The sequence below is a fragment of the Pocillopora verrucosa genome, chromosome 9 (assembly GCF_036669915.1).
Source record: "Pocillopora verrucosa isolate sample1 chromosome 9, ASM3666991v2, whole genome shotgun sequence".
Classification (NCBI taxonomy): Eukaryota; Metazoa; Cnidaria; class Anthozoa; order Scleractinia; family Pocilloporidae; genus Pocillopora; species Pocillopora verrucosa.
This window is the reverse complement of record NC_089320.1, coordinates 15,544,238-15,565,583: the sequence shown is the minus strand read 5'-3', so window position 1 is coordinate 15,565,583 and position 21,346 is coordinate 15,544,238. Positions and strand designations below refer to the sequence as shown.

Below are 21,346 nucleotides of genomic sequence, written 5' to 3'. Positions count from 1 at the left end.
ATAATATTTCACAACGTTGTAAACAAAGTTCAACACTGATTTGCATGCGTACAGTGAACTAAATAAGGGAAAGAAACGTGTAATTGTGAAATTGCAACTAAAATAGGGTATATTACAGTACTTTGGGATTGGGAATTTACTGAACTCGTGATTGTGGGAAAATTACTTTATTTCGCAACTAGAACTGTAAAACGAAGTAGCACTGAATTGTAAGGGCAGATTGGTTTTAGATCGTTAGAGTGTTAGTATGTTCAGATTGTCAGGAGTGATGGAAGAAAATAAACGCATTTAGAAAACAAAGAAGTATACAGTCCTCTTGATTCCGCGACAAATCTAGGAACCAAGTCTTGTATTTATGTTGATCAGCGAGATTAGCCTCTAACATTTCAGAAATCTTTTATTTTCATCTTCTCACTCAAAAAGGGGATCTCAATGAAGCTAGTCATAAAAGGACCAAAACATTTAGGCTTAAAGCGTAAGAATTGACAAATTTAAACCGTTGGCCTTAAAAAAAGTTATCTGTAAAAAATGTTTCCTGTATCTATAAAGCGTTTTTTTTTTCTCAAAATATTGGACTGTTATGTAACCTTATGTGTTTTAACCATAGATAGTTTTTTCCAAGCTGCTTTTTCAGCCTTTTCAACCATGGAAACTCGCACGAGTACGTGAAAATATTTCACTGCGGTTTTTTTTCCTGAGGCTTTCTTAGTCTTCTTACTGTCGAGAGAGGTTTAAAAAATATTATTTCTCGTCTTTGTTTAATTTCTTTTATGAAATCTCTACGCGCACCAAGTCCCTGTAGAAGTCGAACCAGAGATCGTTCGCTATGTTCTAATGAGTAGTACTGGTGTTTCCCTCGACTGTGTAGGCGTGTCAACGCGTCTCAACGCGTGTCAACGCCGGCGGTGCGTGACGCGTCTACCAGACCATAGGACGGTTCATTTCAAAATGTTTCGTAACTCCAGCGTTTTGAAAAGTTTCGCAATGTCCTTTTTTGAATGACTTTAATGTCTTTGTTTGACTTCTAATCCTTTTCATGGACATTGTTATGTATTCCTTAGGGGCGGCTTCAAAAGTCTTAGGTAAAATAAAACAAATTAATCTACATAGAGGCTTAGAGGACAATGAAAATGCCCTACTCCTAAACTCTCGGATGAGCTATCCCGCAGGGTGCGAACTTACCCCGGGAGAACTATCTTGTCGGCTAGAACTCAACAGGTATCACGGCGAGAGTTGCCGATTTGTCGGGGCAAAACTTCCAGATGGAGCGCAAGGAAGCACGCAATGCAGACATGAGGTTGGAGTCGTGAAACACGCGAATGAAGTACCCATTAAAAGAAAAGGTGTCGCCTTAAGCCTTTGTGGTTGATTCGAAAACTACTCATTGTATTTGAAGGAGGAATATTTTGTCTGACATGAGACAATGGACTTTGGACGTAAAGAAGCTTATTTTATGAAAATGACGAAAGGAATGGCTAGTTTAGGCATTTAAGCATGACATTTCTTCATGAAAAACAATTTTGTGTAGTGCACTAGTAAATCACGTGTCATATTAATCGTGCCGAGCTCATTCTAGGCAAGAAAAAGAGGGACAAACTTTTTTTAAAATCTCCCTCATCAACAACTGGTAAACAGAGGTTCTAAGAGCCACATAATTTCTTTATGTGTGGCAAGTTACCTTCAAAAAAGAAAAAAAAAAATGCCGGATAACAGAATCTAGCCGATACATTTTATCACGAGAGAGAACCCCTGTAGCGTTAAAATGATCACCTGCTGCTGATTACTTAAGTCACGTTCCTGCCTGCAAGCAAGCTATTAGGCTATAGTCATGTACTCCATCATAACTCGCGAACTGGACAAGAGTGATGACAAACAAGAAAGTGTCAAGGAAATTAATTTACAGAATGCCGGTAAATGATCATTCGATCGCTGCCAGTGAAAAAGCGCACGAATGCTGCACTAAAAATCAACCAATTATCTTGAACTAAAAGAGATTTCTGTTAAGATTTCCGTTCTAATTTTGAGAAATACAGACAAATGCCACGTGAAATGCCTTTATACTCTAACGCTCAGCTTGATGCCAGTAAAACACGATTTAGGGGAGGAAAATCTCTGAATTTTTACTCAGATTTCTCAGTCATTCCGCTGGTGGACTCCTTGTCATTAAGTATTCAAGAATATCCCTTAAAGACTAATTTTGCTCAAAGAAAGTACCCTTCACCTGCAGAGTATGCCATCCGGCATCACCGACGCTCAAGCGACAAAGAGACCTCTGCTTAACATTTATTTATGGTACCTCCAGGTCAAATTTTTTTTTTTTTTATCACTAGAGCGGATTTACGAATAGCATGAAAAAATAATAATGATGATCGTTGCTAGATTGATTCATAACTGAAATTGAAGCCATTTACTATTGGAACATAATTACATAACACATACATCTTTGGCAATTCTCCTTGAAAAAATTTACAGCCTTGCAAATTTATTTGGAAATTTCGATATTGAGGCAACACGATTAACATTTTAGCTGTGGTGAAATATTTATAATTTTTTTTGTTTTGGTGAGGTTAAGTCTAGATCTGTACCAATGACACCGTAAGCCGGACCGGAAGTGTTTTTTTATTGGTCACATTTCCGGTAACACCAAAGCATGTCATTCACGTGTGTAGTAGCGCCAAAGTCCGCTTTTTTATCCAAACAGTTACTAGTACACGTTTCTCTATCGGGTCCAATATCTTGCCTGTTAACTCGTGCGCGAGTGTACAGTACAGAGTGTATTCCCAAGTTTCTCAATTACTTTAGCCCTGCGTACTAATTAAAGTCTATGTCTAACTGAAAACGTGAACTCGAGTCAAGAGACATGGTTCGGTCCAAGCATGGCTACCCGAGTAAACAGGGGTTATACTCTCCGGATCTCGAAAAAGAAGCTTGTGGTGTTGGATTTGTGGCAAAGATAAATGGAGAAAGAAGTTACCAGGTAAAGAGAGGTGTTCTGTTGTTATGCAACTTGTTAGTTGTGCTGAGAGTTGGCTTGAAAGTGAATTGAATCCTTAAATTACACGGTTTATCGTAGAAGCGGCACGAATAGTAAGGTTATGAAACAGAACGATTTCGCAAATTCACTTATTTCTTTTATATATATAACCGCTTGGAAATCGTAGTTTACTATTTAAAACGTTGCTAGCCTTGTCGATCGTTATGTAGAATTCTAGTATCACTTAAACAACGGTTTTCATTCGAGCGAATTTTACTTCAACTCGCCGTCATGTGTCTGGCTCGAGGAGTAGTTTCACATTCATTAAGTATTTTCCCGGGTTTTTCTTCGGTCCACGACCCTCAGTGAGAATTTTTGGCAAAGTGCAGGGCCATTTTTTAGTTTGTTTACCTTGTCTTTTGACTTCGTTTCAAGATGCTTGCGTTGAAGGTTTTCCTTTACGTATTAAATATTAAATATGCTAGAAAAAACTATCAAGGTGACTTTGTTTTCGTGTTGTTATCACGCAAGACTCTGTTGACCCTGGTTGTGTGGGCTCGTTGTTCGCTTTTAACAATACCTGTTTCACTCGGACCCTTGTCTAGCCATCATCTGGTCGTGTTTCATTAGAATTTACATTCCTTACTCGCACCCAGAAACCCTTATTTATTTCGGAGGTGTGCATGTTAATTTTCAAGTCTTTAGCTATAGAAACACAGGTAGCCCGGGTAACTCCCGAAACGAAGGTGAATTTTCACCCTAAACGAGACGCTCGCAAATTTTAAATTTATTTTAGTATCATTGCATGTCAGTTAAGATAATACTGTGAATTTCTTTTATTATTGCTTAAGTAAATTTTTATTCAATTTTTATCCTTTTGTCATTTAACAGTTGTGTTGTTAGATCCGGTCTTAAATTATTTATCATTCGGTTGATTACATTAGTCTGTGTGTTTTTGTTTTGAACGTTTTTGGAATGAATGTTTTGAACGGATTTTGGAATTTTTTTATATTCTTTCTTGTAAAATAATCCACCTGATGGTTGAAAGTGTTGTCATAACTTGTCTTGTTGGAACTGTTTTTGGCACACGCCCGGAAAAAACCACACCCCACAGATTTTATTTGCAACCTGTTTTGCTCCTTTTTTGTTTTCTCCCTTTGGAGGATAATCTTGTTTTGAAACGTAGGATCATATTACTTTTGTCACCGTAGATATAAATTTACAGGGTTGTGGGTTGTGTTTACCGTGAAATTTATCAGAAGGGTGTCCCATCGGAAAATGTTTCATCAACATCTATACCCAATTCTTGCCTGCTTCAATGTTTGAATGTAATTCTATTTTTAGAGTAGATGGTATCTGCACTATTAATAATACAGAGCTTATACTATTTTTTTGGCTCTATAAGCTATTTTTTTGTTGATGATTGTGAAATTGAGTATTTTTATCCATGAGCTACTGATTATGCAATGTTTTGTATCTTGTTTTTAATGTTTTTTTATAAGTTAGAGAGTAAAATAATTTGATCAATTAAAACTTTGGTGAATTTTGGGTTTTTGAGATCAGATGAACTGAATATGTATTTTTTGTTTGAAGCGTGCTAGTTTTAAAGTGCAACCTATCATTGGTATCAAGCTGATGAAATTGTTTTAAAGTAAAAAAGGTTAACAGAATTGTTTTAAACCTTTTGTAAGCACAAGGCAAATATGGTAGATGAATTCTTACTGAAAAGTTCTTCAGTTTGGAAACTGTGAAGCATTGTTTCTTGTCAAAAAAATTACTCTTTTTGTAAAAAAACTCCCCAAATATAGACACATTTCATTTAATTATTAATTTCAAACTGTGATGGCTTTGTGAAGGTGTTATGAGAGCGACTGGTTAATGTAATACAGAAATCACTCTGACTGGCTAATATTTTTGACAGAATCTTATCAGTAAGGGAACAGACTGCAATACATAATTCACTTTATTGTGCATATTTAAAATGTTTTTCAAATTCTTGATGTCTCATTTTGCAAAAGATGAAAATTTATAAATTAATCATAACTTTCAAATAGAGATTAAAATATAATAAAGTGCTCCCCAACACATCCAATAAACATATTTTTCAAAAGTGATAGGAAAATTTTAAGATTAGTTTTTTGTTAAGCTGAACTGAAGTCAGTTTCTCATTATAATAGTTTCACTGTCTGTAGTCTTGAAATTACACAGATTAATTTTTCTTCTGCATGTGGATAGATACTGTCAAGAAGGAGTCATAAGTATTTAAGTTATACAGTGTTAACAGGAGTCATGTTTGGCTTATATCCTAGAGGCTAGTAACACAAAATTTGAAAGAAAGTGATAATGAAAAATTTGTGTGCTTAGTTTCATGATAAGAAAACATTGAAGACTTTTGCATGAGTCCCAGCCAGAATTTATTAATCAAAGGGCTCTTGGAGCCAGCTCGTTCATATTAAGGCTTGGGTTTGTATTGATTTCTGGACTCATTGAATATAGGTACAGTTGATTTCAGTTTATGTGAACTTTCAAGACCTATGGAATAAATTTTCTTTTATTTTTGGACTGTTGTGTGATAAGAAAACTTATGCATTTGTTGTGATGGGCAGAGGTCATTAGGTAGACAGTGTCCTTTTTGTTGGTGTGTGTGTGTGTGGGGCGGAGGATGGGCTGGGTGGGCATAATCAGGTATCAAATGTTGCTCTAGCAGCAAAATATCTGTAACCCTCATCTTTCATGATCATTTGCACTATTGTGAAATATTCCATGCCCATTTCTTGATATCTTTTGTTTTTAACAAACCGGCCATTGCATTTGGTTTCTAATAAAGCTGCAACAATTGTTCTTAGTAGTTAATATTTGTGTAGTCACCAAACAGATGAGAAATAAAACCACCAGGAAAGTAATCAAATGGCCAGTTGCGAAAGCAATGCTTTGCTTTTTCCTATAAAAATTCGCCAGTTCCTCATGTAAGCCAATAACAATATAAGGCACATAGGTGAAAATCAGTGGGTGTACACCCCTAAATGTTGAAAATATATCAAATCAAAGGAACAGTTTCAGTCTCAGTCCACACTTTTTTTTTTTTTTTTTAACAAAATAAACACATGACATGCAAAGCTGTCAATTGTTTCTCAAATATTGCACGTTTAATATTCAATGGTGACATATTAAGTTGGTAAATTCTGTACAGACGTCACACCAACCAACTGATGCACAAAGCAAAAAGACTATATGAAGGCTTGAAATTATGTTTCAAGAAAATGATCAAGGAAGTGGCAAGGAGTATTCCACAATAGTGCAAGTAATCATGAAAGATGATTGCAAAAAAGTGATTGCGTGACGCACGGTTAGTTGTAAGATAACATGTTATCATGTTTCAGACAAAAAAAAAAATGTATAAATTCTCAGTCTGCATTTTGTACTGACCACATTGGTAGTGCTGTTTTTGTTTCAGTGAGCCTCAAGTCTGGACCAAAATATTGACGTTAAAAAAAATTTTATTGAGACTATCTTGGTCGCTATGATTGAAATGTGGAATTTATATTGAAGTGCTCCTAAGGACAAGTGCAATGATAATGCAATGATTACTCTATACCAACTGAAGACAAACATAAATGCACAGCTTACTAAGAAGGCTGCCTTTGATGCCCTTTTGCGTGGTCTCAGCATGAGTTGAAATGAACCCCCTACCATTCCCCTAGGTGTGAACATTTTGGCTTCTTGATTCAAGTTGCTTTTTCAGAAGTTCAGAAATGTGATTTGAGGTTATTATTTTTATAAAACCATACAAACATTTTATTTCTTTCCACATGAGTTTCTGAGCTTCATCAAAATTAATTTTGACTTTCACCAAGTGGGGAAAGGTAGCATGTGAGACTACTTCCATTCGTGGTCCACAATGCAATGTCCATCTACAGAATACAACTTCCATCCACAGGCAACAACTTCTGTCAACATCTGCTTCGTTGCTTTCAGCATGAATGTTCTAAAACCAGATCACACTTTAGTTTCATTTAGGTTATATGTGATAAGATTTGTCAAAGCTGTATGCTTTCTATGGTATATAACAAAAAAAGTATATAACAAAAAATAATTTTTGTGTTCTGTTCTTGATCTGACTGCTAAAAAGAAGAGTGGGAAGCATACTGACAGGAGCACCTTAAAAAGGAATATTATTTTGAGGGGTTTTAACCTATAAACATAGACTGACTATGGTTTTCACAAAGAAATGAAATTAATGGAAATAGTGAAAAGTAATAGGTGACTTTTTTTCCTTGTCACAGGAAAAAAAATATATGAAAAATTAGGCCTTTAAAATTTAGCTGGAGAATTCTGTATAGAAGCAGTATAATCCTCTGATCTCATGTTCCCAAAGTACACCTAATTGACAACTACACAACCTGGAGTATGTACCTATCAACTGAGTGGGGAGGTCATATGGAAAAATGTTTGGCTCAAGGTCATGATGTATGGATTGAATGCTGGAAAGTCTTGGCATGATAACCAAGAGCCAACTGTTTTCCCTGTTTGGCCCAACCAAACTCAAGAGGCAATGAATCTTTTATTATGTGATAACTCTGTCTCATGAAATTTTCAGTCGTGTTTCGAGATGAATTAAAAAGGAATTACATTCATGAGCAGGGTGTGTGCTGGACATGTAATTAAAGGAAGGTTCTAATATGAAAACTTCTTTATTTCTTTGAGTCAGAACAAGAAACTTGTGAAATCATAACTTTTCCTTGCAGAAATATATCAATAGATGTGATCTGCACATGATGAAAGCTTTGAGGAAAAATTTTTTTCTTTGAAAGAGAGCATTTCACCATTTGAACTGGCAACTAGTGCTGAAAAGAGCCGTTAGATATGCAAAGTGAGCAAGCTGCAAAATACAATACCTTAAGTTATTAAACAGAATGATGGAATGGAGGACTGGTGGATCTGCTGAATGGTGGAATATCTTGAGGTGCAGAAAGATGGAATATCCTAAAATGCCAAATACCTTTTTTTATTTAACAAAAGCCTTGAAAAATGGAATTGCAATAAAAGAATAGATTATTTACATTTAACAGGCAACATTAAAAGAAGCATTGGTAATCATTATTGCAGCCCAGAGGACAAGGGAATCATGAGACTTTGGAACTAGCCTCTTTAAATTATTATATTACTATTGTTATCATTATTATTATTATTGTTGTTAATATTATTGTTTCCATTTAATTATTGGTTGAATGTCAAGTAGACAATATATTCTTGCATTACCTTTGTCTTGTGAAACAGGGTACTCATAAATATGTGGTATGCAGCTGGTTTTCTGTTTTCACGTGAGAAAAATATGCCGCAGCACTCACCTTCTAGCAAAACCCCTCATTCTTTTCAGTACTACGGAATTTGTGCTATATCAATACCCACATGCAGTCTTTGACTGTCAATTTTTAATTATTGTCTTAAAGGTGTTGTCTGAAGCACTTACAGTGCTGGAACGGATGAAACACAGAGGAGCTGTTGGGTGTGAAGAGAGCTGTGGAGATGGTGCCGGTGTCATGACAGGAATTCCACATGCTTTCTATGAACAAGTTATACAGTAAGAATTTTGTTTATAAACTTTGTGATTGTGTCTAGTGCAGTGGATGTAACAAACTGTAGACTTGATCTGGCAGATTATTCAGTTACAAGGTTTTCATCAAAGACCCCAGAAGTCTATGCACATGAACTGCTGCTCCCTTCTATACAAGAAAGCTGGGTAAATAAAAAAAGCAATGTACATGGTATTTGTGTTATGGTTTAGGGAAGGGAAATTGCTTTGGCCTATATTCAATAAAAGAGAACAGAGGTTTTTGTGACACATTTGGCAAACTGTTTTGCAGTACTTTGTTAAGATAAAAGAAACTCTGTCTTTGCACAGTGATACTGACCTGCCTGTGAGAAAATCATACTGTTTGTTACGTGCATGTCTAGACTCATTCCTATAGTTACATTGTGTATTACTGAAATATGTACTTGTGGGACCTTCTGTGTTTGAATCAATTGGGAAGTTGTATAGGAATATGATAAAATATTGAAAGACTGAAATAAATTGCTAGAAGATGTAAGAGGAAACACACTTTATTAGGATCAAGCTGTATTTTTATCTCTCCATGATGTCATAAATTATTTACAATTAGGTGATATTTTATTTGGATACATTTTTTCACCCTTAAACTTGATAATTTATGTCAACTTTCAGAGAAAACAATCTTGGATTCACATTGCCCATAGCTGGTGATTATGCAACTGGAATTTTCTTTATTGATACAGATCCTAACAAGGTAAGCTGATTTTAATAATGGCAAAAAAGCCTGTTAGCCCCTTTAACTCCTAGATCAACTGTCAACCATACAATTCTTATAATGTTAGTTCAGAGAATTTAGTTTTGGATCAAGTAATTATCCCTAAATTGATATTTTTCTTTTTTTCTTATTACTTATCTGGTTGATATTGTATTGGTATTGTGAAGAGAAATTCTGTCTTGGTCACTCATGGGAGTTAAAGGGTTAAGATATTTGCATCAGAGTCTTTGTTTCTTGCTTCCTGAATGATCTGTGTCTAAGAATCAAGTTTGGGAAATAAAGAATCAAGATTGGATGACTCTGAATTGTGTCACTGATGAAATTTGTATCAGTTGTGACATATGCGAGTCATTCTGGATATCTTGACTTTTTTAAGTATTTGTGTTCAATGGGAATGCCAGATATTTTTGTGAAATCCTCTTTTTTTTAAACTTAGAACAAGTCTAAGTGCTAAACATGAACTTGTGGCTCACTTTTGAGTAAACCACAAATTTTTACTTGCATTTTCATGTAACCCTTTCCTGGAAACTGACATTTTATTTCTAGCAACAATAGATTCAAATGACATAAAGCTAACTTTGAAATATTGAGCTTCAAGCCCTCGTATGCAACCTACTCTAAGACAGTCACCTTATGATGGACACTTGTGATAATAGTTTGTACAAATGCAGTGGACACTTAAAAACTGAAAATGAATTAAGGTAATGAAAAATATCCATGAAATTGAATCAGCGATCAGTTTAATTTGAATCTCTCATGTTTATTTCTGCATCAGGCCAAAGTATGTGAAGACATGTTTTCAGGACTTGCTAAGGAATGCCAAATTGAGGTATATGTGAAACTTACAACATTTAGTTTTCTTGAAATATTTTGGCATGGATTATTTCCTCTGTTTTTCATATCTTATATTTTCTCTGTTGTACACTAGTTTATAAGGTATCTTTCTGAAGTTTCTAATATTTCTTTCTGATTTAAATGGATAGGTCCTCGGTTGGCGGGATGTGCCATTTGACAACAGCATGATTGGAAAAACTGCAGTTGAAAGCCAGCCACTAATCAGACAGGTACAACTTTCAGTAACTTGGAAACTGGAGCCCTTTGAAATATGACTGCATATAGGGCTTGCTTGAAGAATGTAAATCTCTTTTTTAATTACTTTTAGGTGTTTGTGACAAGTTCACTTGACCAAGAAACATTTAAAAAGCAGGTATGGAAACATTTATTCAAGAAACAATGAAAAATCAATCAATGGTTATTGTGAAAAGAAATCCTGTGTTTTGATTGGCTCTGGCTACTTGAAAGATTGTTCCTAATGTCTTAATGCCCACTTAGGGCTTCCTTCTTTGTTCCTGTCTTAATGATTACTCTGGTTGTATTCAAGAAAAGCACTTTGCCATCGATCAATCCATGTTTTTTCACTGTGGAGGAGGGGGGTGGGTGGTTGGGGGTATTGGTATCACTCTTTTTTTGGATTTTACAGTTCCCTATAATAACTCTATACAAATTACATTTTCACCCATCTTGATCCCCACACACATCATGCCTCTCACATTAGGATTGCCAAACCATGGTTCCTGCTTTCTCCTTTTGTGGCTGCTTCAATCACAAGCAGGGGTAATTGTGCTGGGAAGTTGGGAAGAAGGTCTCAGACAATGTGGAGCTCATCTTTACTTATTGATAAATATTATTTTGATCCTTTCTTGAATTTTCAGGTTTATCTCTTGAGAAAAATGGCTACAAATAGAATTGGCACAAAAAACCGGCGGTTCTACGTCTGTAGTTTATCCTGTGACACCATTGTTTACAAGGTATTTACTATGTTTATTGAATTGGATAATATATTGCTTAATGAAATTTTTAGGATTATCAGGAGGTGGCATGGGGGAGTGGTTAAGGTGCTTGACTTGTTAACTAGTGTCCCAGGTTGCCATTCACTGGATTTGTTCTTGGTCACTTTGAGTTCAACTCCTCATCTGCCCTGTGTTGCAGCCAAACTGGACTGCCTGCTGCAAGTTGGGATTTTCAAGCATTTAATGTTTATTTCAGTCATTGTAAAGTGCTATTGGATAGTGATGGAAGTAACACTATTTAAATAATAAATTAAAAATATTATTATTATATATTATTTTATATATTATATATTATTAAAATTATTATTATTATTATTATTATTATTATTATTATTATTATTATTATTATTATAAAATAACAATGGTTTTTTGGGATTATGATCTCAGGGAATGTTAAAGCCAGACCAACTCCAAGGATTCTATTTAGATCTGCAGTGTAAAGATTATCGGTGAGAACATTGCTTTACAATACAACAGTCCATGATAGATCATTAACTTCTTCACTACTTGTTATTGATTTGTGTACATGTTGCATGTTGATGTAAAGAGTATCCAATAAGGTCTTTCTAATTAATCTTTTCATTTTTTATTATCTTTAATTGATTTAATTCCTTGAAGTTTCCCAATTAGATTTTCATAGCGAGGAGGAAATCAGGGGAAAAAGCAAAATAGTAACATGTTGTAATACTCCTTTTGTTTTGAATTTTGATTTTTTTTGTCTTGGGATAGGACCCATTTTGCTTTGGTTCATGGAAGATTTTCCACAAACACATTCCCCAGCTGGGAGAGGGCTCATCCAAACAGGTTTGTGTCTTTCAACTTTGTTCTGTCAAAATTTTTTAAAATTTATTTTTAAAATTGCTATTTATAAATTAATCCATTACACTCTAACATCTGTATATAGAGTCGTCATACTTTTTTCTATACATTTCTTTTTGTATATGCAAGGAGAATTTGTCTAACAATCAATAGCTTGTTGAGTTTGCAATTGTTTACTTTCTTCTTATGACTTTGGTGTTTGATTCAGAGGTGACACTTATTACTCCTAGGGGTTCAAGGGATAATGAAATTTATATGTTGTGCTAGTGGCAAGTGTTATGGTTGTTGCATTTGTAGTGGAGGAACTGCAGTGATGATTATGATGATGAAGTAGATAATGTTGATGGTAATAGAGATTATGATAGTAATACTGATGGTGAGAGAGACATGATTATTATCAGAGATTTTACTGATCACTGCTGGTGTTTTGTTAAATCTTGTTGTGAAAGAGCACTGTCAGGCAAGGCTATAGACAGGTAGAAAATAACTTTGAAAAAAACTTCTCTCTCTCTCTCTGTGATTTGAAAGTGAGTTTTAAAAGTATCTTTCTCCTTCCCTCTACTGAGAGAAGGAAAAATAATGGTGATGGTGATCATTACTCTTTTGCTATTACAGATATCTAGCTCACAATGGAGAGATCAACACAATAAGAGGAAACATCAACAACATGAACACAAGAGAAGGAACCATGGTTAGCAAGTACTTTGGCAGCAACACCCAAAAGTAAGAAGACTGAAACAGCACCTAGTGCTAGCAAGGCTTATGAAATTTAAGGAATTAAAGATACACTCTGACACTTTGTAAGAACAGCTAAAGGCATCTAAAAAAAAAAAATTTCAAGAATAAATAAGTTGGCCAGGAAATTTGTGGGCTAGTGGCTGAAAGATACATGGCTGTAGTAAGGGTTAATGAACTTAAAAGTTTTTATCAATTGATTTCTGTTCCTCAACTTCCTTAGGCTATTTCCTGTAATAGAAGCAGACTTGTCAGACTCAGGAAATGTGGATAATGTTTTGGAACTTCTTGTCATGGCTGGAGGACGTTCCCTCCCTGAGGTATAATGCACTACTTTAAAATTGCCCACCTTATTTTATTTGTACTATTTTGAGTGAAATTTGTAAAGTTAGAAAGGGGGGGGGGAGGGTGATGAGAAACAGGAACAGTGCATGATCTAACATGTAATTCTTACAGCTACATGCATAACTATAAGAAATGCATGGCATGCTGTAAGGAGAATTTGTTTTGAGATCTTGGAGGTGAAAAATGGAAGGAAAAAGAAAAGTTAATTGACAAGGGTATCTTTTTCTGTATTTGAAGGTAGAGCACTTTTGCCCCTAAATTATACTGATCCATAAATATATATGTTCTGTTTGTATTCAGTGCTATTGTTGTTATCTCTTAGGCTGTTATGACTATGGTTCCTGAAGCATGGCAAGGCAACAGTTTAATGAATACAGAAAAACAGGATTTTTATCGCTGGATTTCCTGTATGATGGAGGCATGGGATGGACCTGGTATGTGATATAGCCTGAGCAAAACCAGAAATGTCATGAAGCTTTTAATTTCTGAAGACATGTAGGAGTTATACTATTATTTAACTACCTTTATTAATAGTGATGCTTCCAGCTTCTTCATAGTCTTATAACTTGGTTTGTGTTGAATCACCAAGCCAACCTCTGCCAGTTTGATAGCAGATCAGTCTTGACTTAAATCAACACCGCTAATACTGTTTAGTAACATCATTTATTTCATTGCTTTTCAATTACAGCTTTGTTTACATTTTCTGATGGACGATACATTGGGGCTATCCTGGACAGGAATGGACTGCGCCCATCAAGATACTATGTGACTAAACAAGGCTTCATGGTCATGGCAAGTGAAGTTGGAGTCAGTACATTCCCTGATCAAGAAATTGTACAGAAGGTAACACATGAAATGTTCAAGATGGATATTAAGTAAATTGCATAATATTAAGTTAATTAATTCATAAAATCCCTCAGTGGTGCATTACATTTACGGTTTGCAGGGTTTTCTCTAAGGTTTTAAGTAGCCAGAGGTTTTTTAAAGGTAAACGGTAAACGGTATTCATATCTCAAAATCCAATATGGTGTACAAAAGGTCATATTGTTTGTACTTTCCTGCCACCACAGCAAGATTTGTCAAAAAGACAGTCCCCATCATTAACTAACCTTGAGTCAGAAGTCTTTTATGTTTTCAGAAAAGATAGGCAGTGCAAATTTATATTTTTATTGAGCCCAAGTTTAGACCTGATAAACATCATCCCTGTACGGGCTCTCGAAGCAATGAAAGTAGCAGGTGAAACCTTGCAGAGAAGCCAGCGTACTTTGCCAGCTGCTAGGTCTTATCTACAACCCTGGGTTTGGCTCTTAATCATTTCACTCCACTTCACTTCACTTCACTTGGTTTTTAGGGGATTTTTCATGGAGGGGGAAAATTTGAGAACCTTGAAAAAGACTTGGAACCAAACAGCAAACTCAACCTTCAATGGATGCCAGGTCTGGGAATCAAACCCAGGCGCAACCAGTATGATTCTACTGTTGTTTCTATTTCACCATCTAGAGTGCTCCTCAATCGGGAGAAGTATTGTCCAATTGTCTTTGGCTTGTTAGGAAGCTAGTCCATCAAAAGTTACCACAAGCAGTTTGTCTGGTTTCAGCTCAAAAACTGACTCCATCTATGCTTGCTGACAGAGACAAAAGTTCACTGAATTTAAATCAAGGTGACTGAGGTCTTTTCCAAAGCTTCTGCTACTGCTGTGCTAGACTAAAATGAAACTATCAATCCCTCAATATGAATATATCATGATAATTTAATCAGGCATGACTAGAGCATGCCATTTCAAAGCATGTTTGGATCCTGCTAGACAACTTATAGATGTGCCTTGATTCAATTGTGCCAATGGGATGGTTTCAAGCTTTACTATGCTCAAATCAAATATAATTTTAAAACAATTGGAGAAGCTTGATAGTTGGAAAGGCCTTAGACTATAGAATCTTTTTCTTTTCCAAGGGTCGTTTGCAACCTGGAAGAATGCTTCTAGTGGACACAGAGTTGGGGTCTATTGTGGAGGATCATGAGCTGAAACACAGAATGGCCAGTCTGCGACCTTGCGGTGAGCTGCTGAAAAAGAATGTGCGAACTTTGGAAGATATTCACCAAGCCTACCAAGCTTCAAAGAATCTTTCTGCAGACAAAGTGCCTTTGATCCAGCCATCCTCACAGAATGAGTTAATCCACAGAGACAAAAGACTGCCAATGTTTGGTTATTCCTTGGAAGATCTGAACATCCTAATTCTGCCAATGGTTAAAAACAAGTAAGTGGAATTTCAAGCCTTTCTTCATCAACTATGTATTGAGAGAAATTTTAGTTGGCCACAAATTTATGAGTGGAAAATAATTAGACAGTCATGTAAATGTTTCATTCCTCAATTGAAGCGGAGGCAATAGGAATGATGAGTTAATGCATAAAGCCATGCATTATGATTTTTAAAGAGGTAGTTTTTCAGGTAATGTAAAGTCAGAGTGACCCTTTAACTCCCAAGATCTGATTATTAATTCTCCCCTCTAGTTGCTAATCAGTCTCTTCTAAATTAGTTTGGAGATTTTGGTCTTAGATCAAGAAAAACAACTTCTATGTGATAAGTTTAAGTATTCTCAATACCTGTTTGCTAGATAGTGTATGGATATTATAGGGAGAAGTTACTTCTTAATCACTTCTGAGAGTTAAATGGTTAAGAATGTTAGACTAGTGTGCAACCTGTGATAGGGTTGCATACCAGACAGGGCTCCAGTATCAACTTCTTTTCTAAGTTGCTATTTGGCAACTTAAAATAAAATATGGGCATCAGAATTTAAATATCTGTCCCTGGAAAAAGGAAAGAGAAACTTGCAAGTTATTGTTTTTAGAGGTCCAAGTGACATCTCTAGACTTGAGACTTAGACAACTGTGGATAAGATGGTGAATTTTTTTTTATCAGAGAAAATGTTGGAGCATTTCTCTTTTAGTGCAATTTTATGCCAATGTGCATTCAATTTTAACCTTGCAGCTTGCTGCAGGTCACCAAATTAGCTAATTTAGCTGCAAAGTTAGTTACCAAAACTTTTCTGTATCTTTCTTATTAACAAAAATGGTGGCAGTTTAAAGTATTACATTCAGGTTATAGATAGCTCTTGCTAGCAGTCTTTGGTCTTACCAGCTAATTGGTATTTGGCAAAGAGTTTCTTTTATTTAGTACGCTGATTGTTGATTAGGAAAGAGGCTCTTGGTTCCATGGGTAATGATGCACCCTTGTCCTGCTTGACAATGCACCCACAGTTGGTATTTGATTACTTTAAACAACTCTTTGCGCAGGTATGTTGTAACAAATTTGAGATTTTCTTATTTTAAGTCATTATATCTTCTCTAAGCTCTCAGAGAAAGCATGCCAACATCTATGTTTTCGTCATAGCAAAGTTATGCTACCCTTTTTCTACAACAGTTTGTCTTACTGCACATAAGAAAATCAGGGTTTTTAAGTACATTGATGCACAACAAATGGATTGCAGATTTTCTGTTTAGATTTGTTTTAGACTGGAACTGTCCAATTTGTTGTGAGGCCTGTTTAAAGGTTCTCTATCTTTACCCCATGGTCATGTAACATTTGTTGGGGGAGATGAAAATATATAAGGAGTGTGTAAGCAGAATTTTCAATCATCATGTTATTTGAAGTGTGCAAATGTGTTGAAGCTGGTTAGTGGCATATTGGCATGAATATAGACTGGTTCCAAATCTTTTTTCTATCAGCCTTCAACTTAAACTTCACCCTTTTATCTTTGCTTAAGATACTTCTTAAACCCCCTGACATGTCAGGGTTTTTAGTAAATAGCCATGATAATAGTATAGTGTTTTGTGTATGTGTGATGATGGCTTCATTTTGGTTTAGGTGACAAATCCTCCAATTGATCCAATTCGTGAGAAAATTGTCATGTCACTGGTGAGTCTTTGGCAGCTTTTTCAAATTTCAGTTTGAAGTTTATGTAAGAGTTTTACATTGAAAATGCTCCTCAGCAAGGGCACCTTTATGGAGTGACTCTTCCATTGTTTCCAGGGTCACATTTGAATCTTTAGCATTAACTATTAAGTAAGGAGGAAAATTAAAGGTGCTGGAATAAAACTCTGGGAATAGGGATGAGAGCCAACAAAAACTTCAACCCAAATGTGATTTCAAGTCTAGAAATAAATCCTGGCAGTGGTGATTGACAGTAACCAGTCTCATGACTGTACCATCCAGACTCACCTTTGTTAGAAAGTTCACTACTACTAGTGTTTTAAGACAATGGGAAATTCCATTTTTCATGTGTTGTGTTGTTAACTTCCAGCAATGAATTATCATAATTGTATCATTCATTTCAAGGCATGCCCAGTTGGACCTGAGCCAAATCTCCTTGACCCTGATGTTTCAGACTGTCCACGTGTGTATTTAGAACACCCAATACTTTCTAATGCTGATGTGCAGGCAATCAAAGAAAGTGGTCTATCCTGGTGTAAGGTTTGTACACACAATTTATAAATTGCAAATTTATTTGAGCTGTAGAGGGTTATGTTTGTTGTGTTTAAGCAAAGAACAAGGTTTTAAAAGAACATTATTTAACCTAAATAACATGGACAACTAAAAGGTGATCACAATAAATTATTTGCAAGTTAACAATACATGATCAACACTAAGTTGTATTTGGCCTATTAGCAATCAACACCACAGTGTTCTAATAACAGGTCTCCATTTCAGACACAGACTATTGACATGGTGTACCCTGTAAAAGATGGAGTGAATGGTCTTGTTCCATCACTTGATAGAATTTGTAAAGAGGTAAGCCCACTGTATAATTAGACTATTTGGTTGAATTATAAGTGTTACTTAACTTACAAGTGTTACTTTACTGTTACTGGACTTCAATTGTCATTACAAATTTTGGTACCCTTGAAGTATATGTTCTATGCCAATAAACAGTGTATGGTGAACAGTTGATAAAATACCCCCAGATCAAGGGTATGAAAGGGTTTAAGGTAATGGAAGGCTGGTGGCATATCTTTAACATTTAATCGGCCACTTTTCTAATTGTAAGGTATTATCTTTTTCTTTTAACATACATAAATCTTGTTTTTCCCTCTTTTTGCCCCAAGGCATCTGAAGCTGTGGAAAATGGATGTGCTTTTCTTGTGTTATCTGATAGAGCTGCTGGAAGGGAACATGTACCTATGAGGTGATGTTAAACTGTTTTTACTGGATTTCAAAAATAAAAGAGGTGGTAAAAAACTAAAAAAAGGATGCAGTAAATTATTAGTTAACACACTTAACTGCTGGTTCCTTGGGTTGTCTTTGATACAAGCAATATGTCTGCTCATTTGCCTTAACTCAAACAATCTTGGTGTAAGGGGCAAAAAAGAAATGAAAATGGTGCAAAAGCAATATTTTATTGACATGTTCTTCTCAGTTTAACTAAGAAGGAGACTACGTAGTGAAAACATTATGGCTGGCTATGTGATGTGTGAACACAAGTTGTCAAATTGGTGACTTTCTTTGCAATTTCAGTCATGAAATCTTTTTTCAATTGTTCTAGGGGACCATTATTAACTGCTGCATGCTTGAAAGGCTATCTTGTTTTTCAAATATGCATAATCATGTTCTTTTCCAGGCTATCCAGGCTCTTTGTTTATTTTAACAGAGTTGTCAGTGAATTGAAAGACTATCAACAGCCTGTTTCACCATGAGTGTCCATACATTTTGCAGAAAGAAAGATGGTTCCTATGACTATATACAGCATCACTTAATCCTTTTTCACTGTTTTTATTGTAGTTCATTACTGTCATTGGGGGCAGTTCATCATCATCTCATCAGAATGAAGCAAAGGTCACAGGTTGGACTGATTGTTGAGTCAGCAGAGATAAGGTAGGGTCTTTTTCCTCATGTTTTTTATTTTTTTATTTTCACAGTCCAAAAACAGAATGACTCTGCTTTACTTTCCCTTCCTCAAAAAGTACTTTGATAGAATTGTTCGTTTGTTTTACTCAGTTTGTTTTAACTTGTATGTCACATAATATGATGGCAATTTCACCAGCTATTTTTTTGTGCAGGGAAATCCATCACTTCTGTGTTCTGCTGGGTTATGGTGCTGATGGAATTTCCCCATACTTGGTTTTCGAGACTGTTGTAAATCAGCGACAGCAAGGTATACAATAAGACAGTCAACTGTGTTTACTCTCATTAGCAAGTTGTTCACGACAATTTTCTGGGTGAGGTTGGTCTTATTAACTAACATTTCAACAGCCAGAGAGCAAGTCCTCATTTTAAATATGTACTTATTTATTGAATGGGAGGGCAGAACTGCTAAATATGTGGCTCTAATAATGATCATGAATAACTGATCGAGTGCAACCTTACTCAGTCAATAAGTGTTAAATCATATGAGCACTAATATGTTAAAAAGTTTTTCAATTAACTTTGAAGCTGAACAGGACTTGGTTTCATACATAAGAAGGGCACACTGGACAACTGCATAAATATTTTATGATCAAAACTTTTTCTTTATTTCTTTGATTGAAAACAAGAATGCAGCAATTCATTTTAAGTTCAAGTTTAGAATTAAAATTCATTTTTCCTGAAAAATGCAACAAAGCCCTGACATTGTGGGGCTGGACAACTTTTTCTTGGGATCATCTCATGTCTACCTTTCCAGCCCCACATGTCAACATTCATCATGATTTTCTGAGATTGTGTGCACAGGTCAGGAGAGGTTGTATGATAAAGTGCCCTACATAAATTTTAAGGTTATTTCTGATGCAGTTGTTACTGCAAGGTTCAAACTATTTACAACATTTCTTACTGATCATACTGTAGTTCAAATGTAGTTTTTCTGATGTACTCACTTTCAATGTGTTGTCCAAAAACTCAGGTATGCTGGATCCTCCTCTGTCAGATAAGGAAATAGTTGAGAACTATACTTTTGCTGTGAAAAAAGGTATAGCAAAGGTCATGGCAAAAATGGGGATTTCCACTTTACACAGTTACAAGGTTAGTTCATGTATTTCTGCAAAGGTGGAAAGATGTCACTGAAAGTGGCTTGTTCATAAAACCATCCATCAACAATATGTCTTCAAATTGTATTCAATATTCTTTGTCTGGTCTTATATACATGAAAATTTCAAATACTGCCTGTTCACTTGGTCAACACAAAAATAATGGGAGCCTCATAAATATAATTGTTAGCTCAGGAGAGGACAGACATTTGCAGTTGTAATCTTAAATTGAAGGAATGTGATCCTCTTTTTCTGTCATGTGGAAATGGTTAGGTGTTCATGAGTTTGCCAGAGAAAACTTGTATTTTTAGACTCTTCCTCCTGGCTTGGTCATGGTTTGCATGGCCAACACCAGCTCATACATGTATATCTACTTTCAGCCAGCATAAAAAATACGAAAACAAGAAATACAAAAACGCAAAATCACATATCTTGCATCTTGCTCTCCTTTCATTGTGTGAACATGGTAAACATTTCCAAAACTTTCAGGTATTTACAGCTTTCTTGATATGACATTAATATTCAGTCAGACATAAACATTAGGTGTTGATTCTTTTTTAATAGGGTGCACAAATATTTGAAGCTGTTGGGCTTGCAGAGGAGGTAAAAGATATAATGACAATTATGTATCATAAATATTTATAAATTTTTAATGTTATTTAAAAGTTAACTTCATCTACTAACATTTTTGTAAAGCTTACTATGGATATCACTTGTTGATATGTCTGGTTAATAAAGAAGGTGCTTATGTTTGGCGTTTTTTTTAATGGGATAGCATTTTTAAACGCTATTGAAATTAAAATTCCTTTTAACTTTACCTAGGTGCCCAATTTTGTAATAAACACGTTGTTTGCTTGAAGAAAAAAATTATTGTCTTGCAGGTGGTAGATAAGTGCTTTGCAGGAACTGCATCAAGATTGAGTGGAGTGACATTTGAAATGTTAGCACAGGAGGTGTGTAATTACAGCCCCTTTAGTGCTCAATGACATATGCTTAATCAATGATCAGTTTATTTTAAGTGTAAGATTATAATTATATTTGGCTCCCTATTTTACAGGCATTGGACAAGCACAGTATTGCATTTTCTGACCGAGAATGTGACAATGTCCTCGTCAACAACAAGGTACTCAATAGTGTTCATTCGTAGTTGGTCATTTTAACTTTTTATGCAGACCCAGGTCATGCTTCATAATACTTCCCTGGCAGATTTCAATGATGCCAATACTTGTGCAATTGTCAAGAGACCATGAATCAAAGGGTTCTTCAATATCAATTGTGTTGATAGTCAAATTGATGTGAATCA

At 35.4% G+C, this 21,346-nt stretch overlaps 1 protein-coding gene across 2 annotated transcripts in view; it reads left to right on the top strand.

The window, feature by feature from the left end:
* Window positions 1-2,687: 2,687 nt before the first annotated feature.
* The window catches only part of LOC131780430 (uncharacterized), a 36,658-nt gene continuing 17,999 nt past the window's right edge, over window positions 2,688-21,346 (top strand). Inside the window, exons 1-25 of one of the 2 annotated variants that reach the window (XM_059097041.2) lie at window positions 2,688-2,977; window positions 8,425-8,555; window positions 9,198-9,279; window positions 10,076-10,129; window positions 10,284-10,364; window positions 10,463-10,507; window positions 11,013-11,108; window positions 11,538-11,599; window positions 11,880-11,954; window positions 12,585-12,692; window positions 12,928-13,024; window positions 13,372-13,483; window positions 13,738-13,892; window positions 15,000-15,304; window positions 16,242-16,341; window positions 16,913-16,963; window positions 17,384-17,518; window positions 17,756-17,836; window positions 18,151-18,230; window positions 18,824-18,916; window positions 19,102-19,196; window positions 19,920-20,038; window positions 20,608-20,646; window positions 20,925-20,996; window positions 21,101-21,166. In XM_059097041.2, coding sequence (XP_058953024.2) covers window positions 2,861-2,977; window positions 8,425-8,555; window positions 9,198-9,279; window positions 10,076-10,129; window positions 10,284-10,364; window positions 10,463-10,507; window positions 11,013-11,108; window positions 11,538-11,599; window positions 11,880-11,954; window positions 12,585-12,692; window positions 12,928-13,024; window positions 13,372-13,483; window positions 13,738-13,892; window positions 15,000-15,304; window positions 16,242-16,341; window positions 16,913-16,963; window positions 17,384-17,518; window positions 17,756-17,836; window positions 18,151-18,230; window positions 18,824-18,916; window positions 19,102-19,196; window positions 19,920-20,038; window positions 20,608-20,646; window positions 20,925-20,996; window positions 21,101-21,166 — 2,451 coding nt within the window. In that variant the 5' untranslated portion in view covers window positions 2,688-2,860. Of the gene's footprint in view, window positions 2,978-8,424; window positions 8,556-9,197; window positions 9,280-10,075; window positions 10,130-10,283; window positions 10,365-10,462; window positions 10,508-11,012; window positions 11,109-11,537; window positions 11,600-11,879; window positions 11,955-12,584; window positions 12,693-12,927; window positions 13,025-13,371; window positions 13,484-13,737; window positions 13,893-14,589; window positions 14,710-14,999; window positions 15,305-16,241; window positions 16,342-16,912; window positions 16,964-17,383; window positions 17,519-17,755; window positions 17,837-18,150; window positions 18,231-18,823; window positions 18,917-19,101; window positions 19,197-19,919; window positions 20,039-20,607; window positions 20,647-20,924; window positions 20,997-21,100; window positions 21,167-21,346 lie in introns of those variants that run through there. The other variant, XM_066172662.1, reaches the window with a different exon arrangement.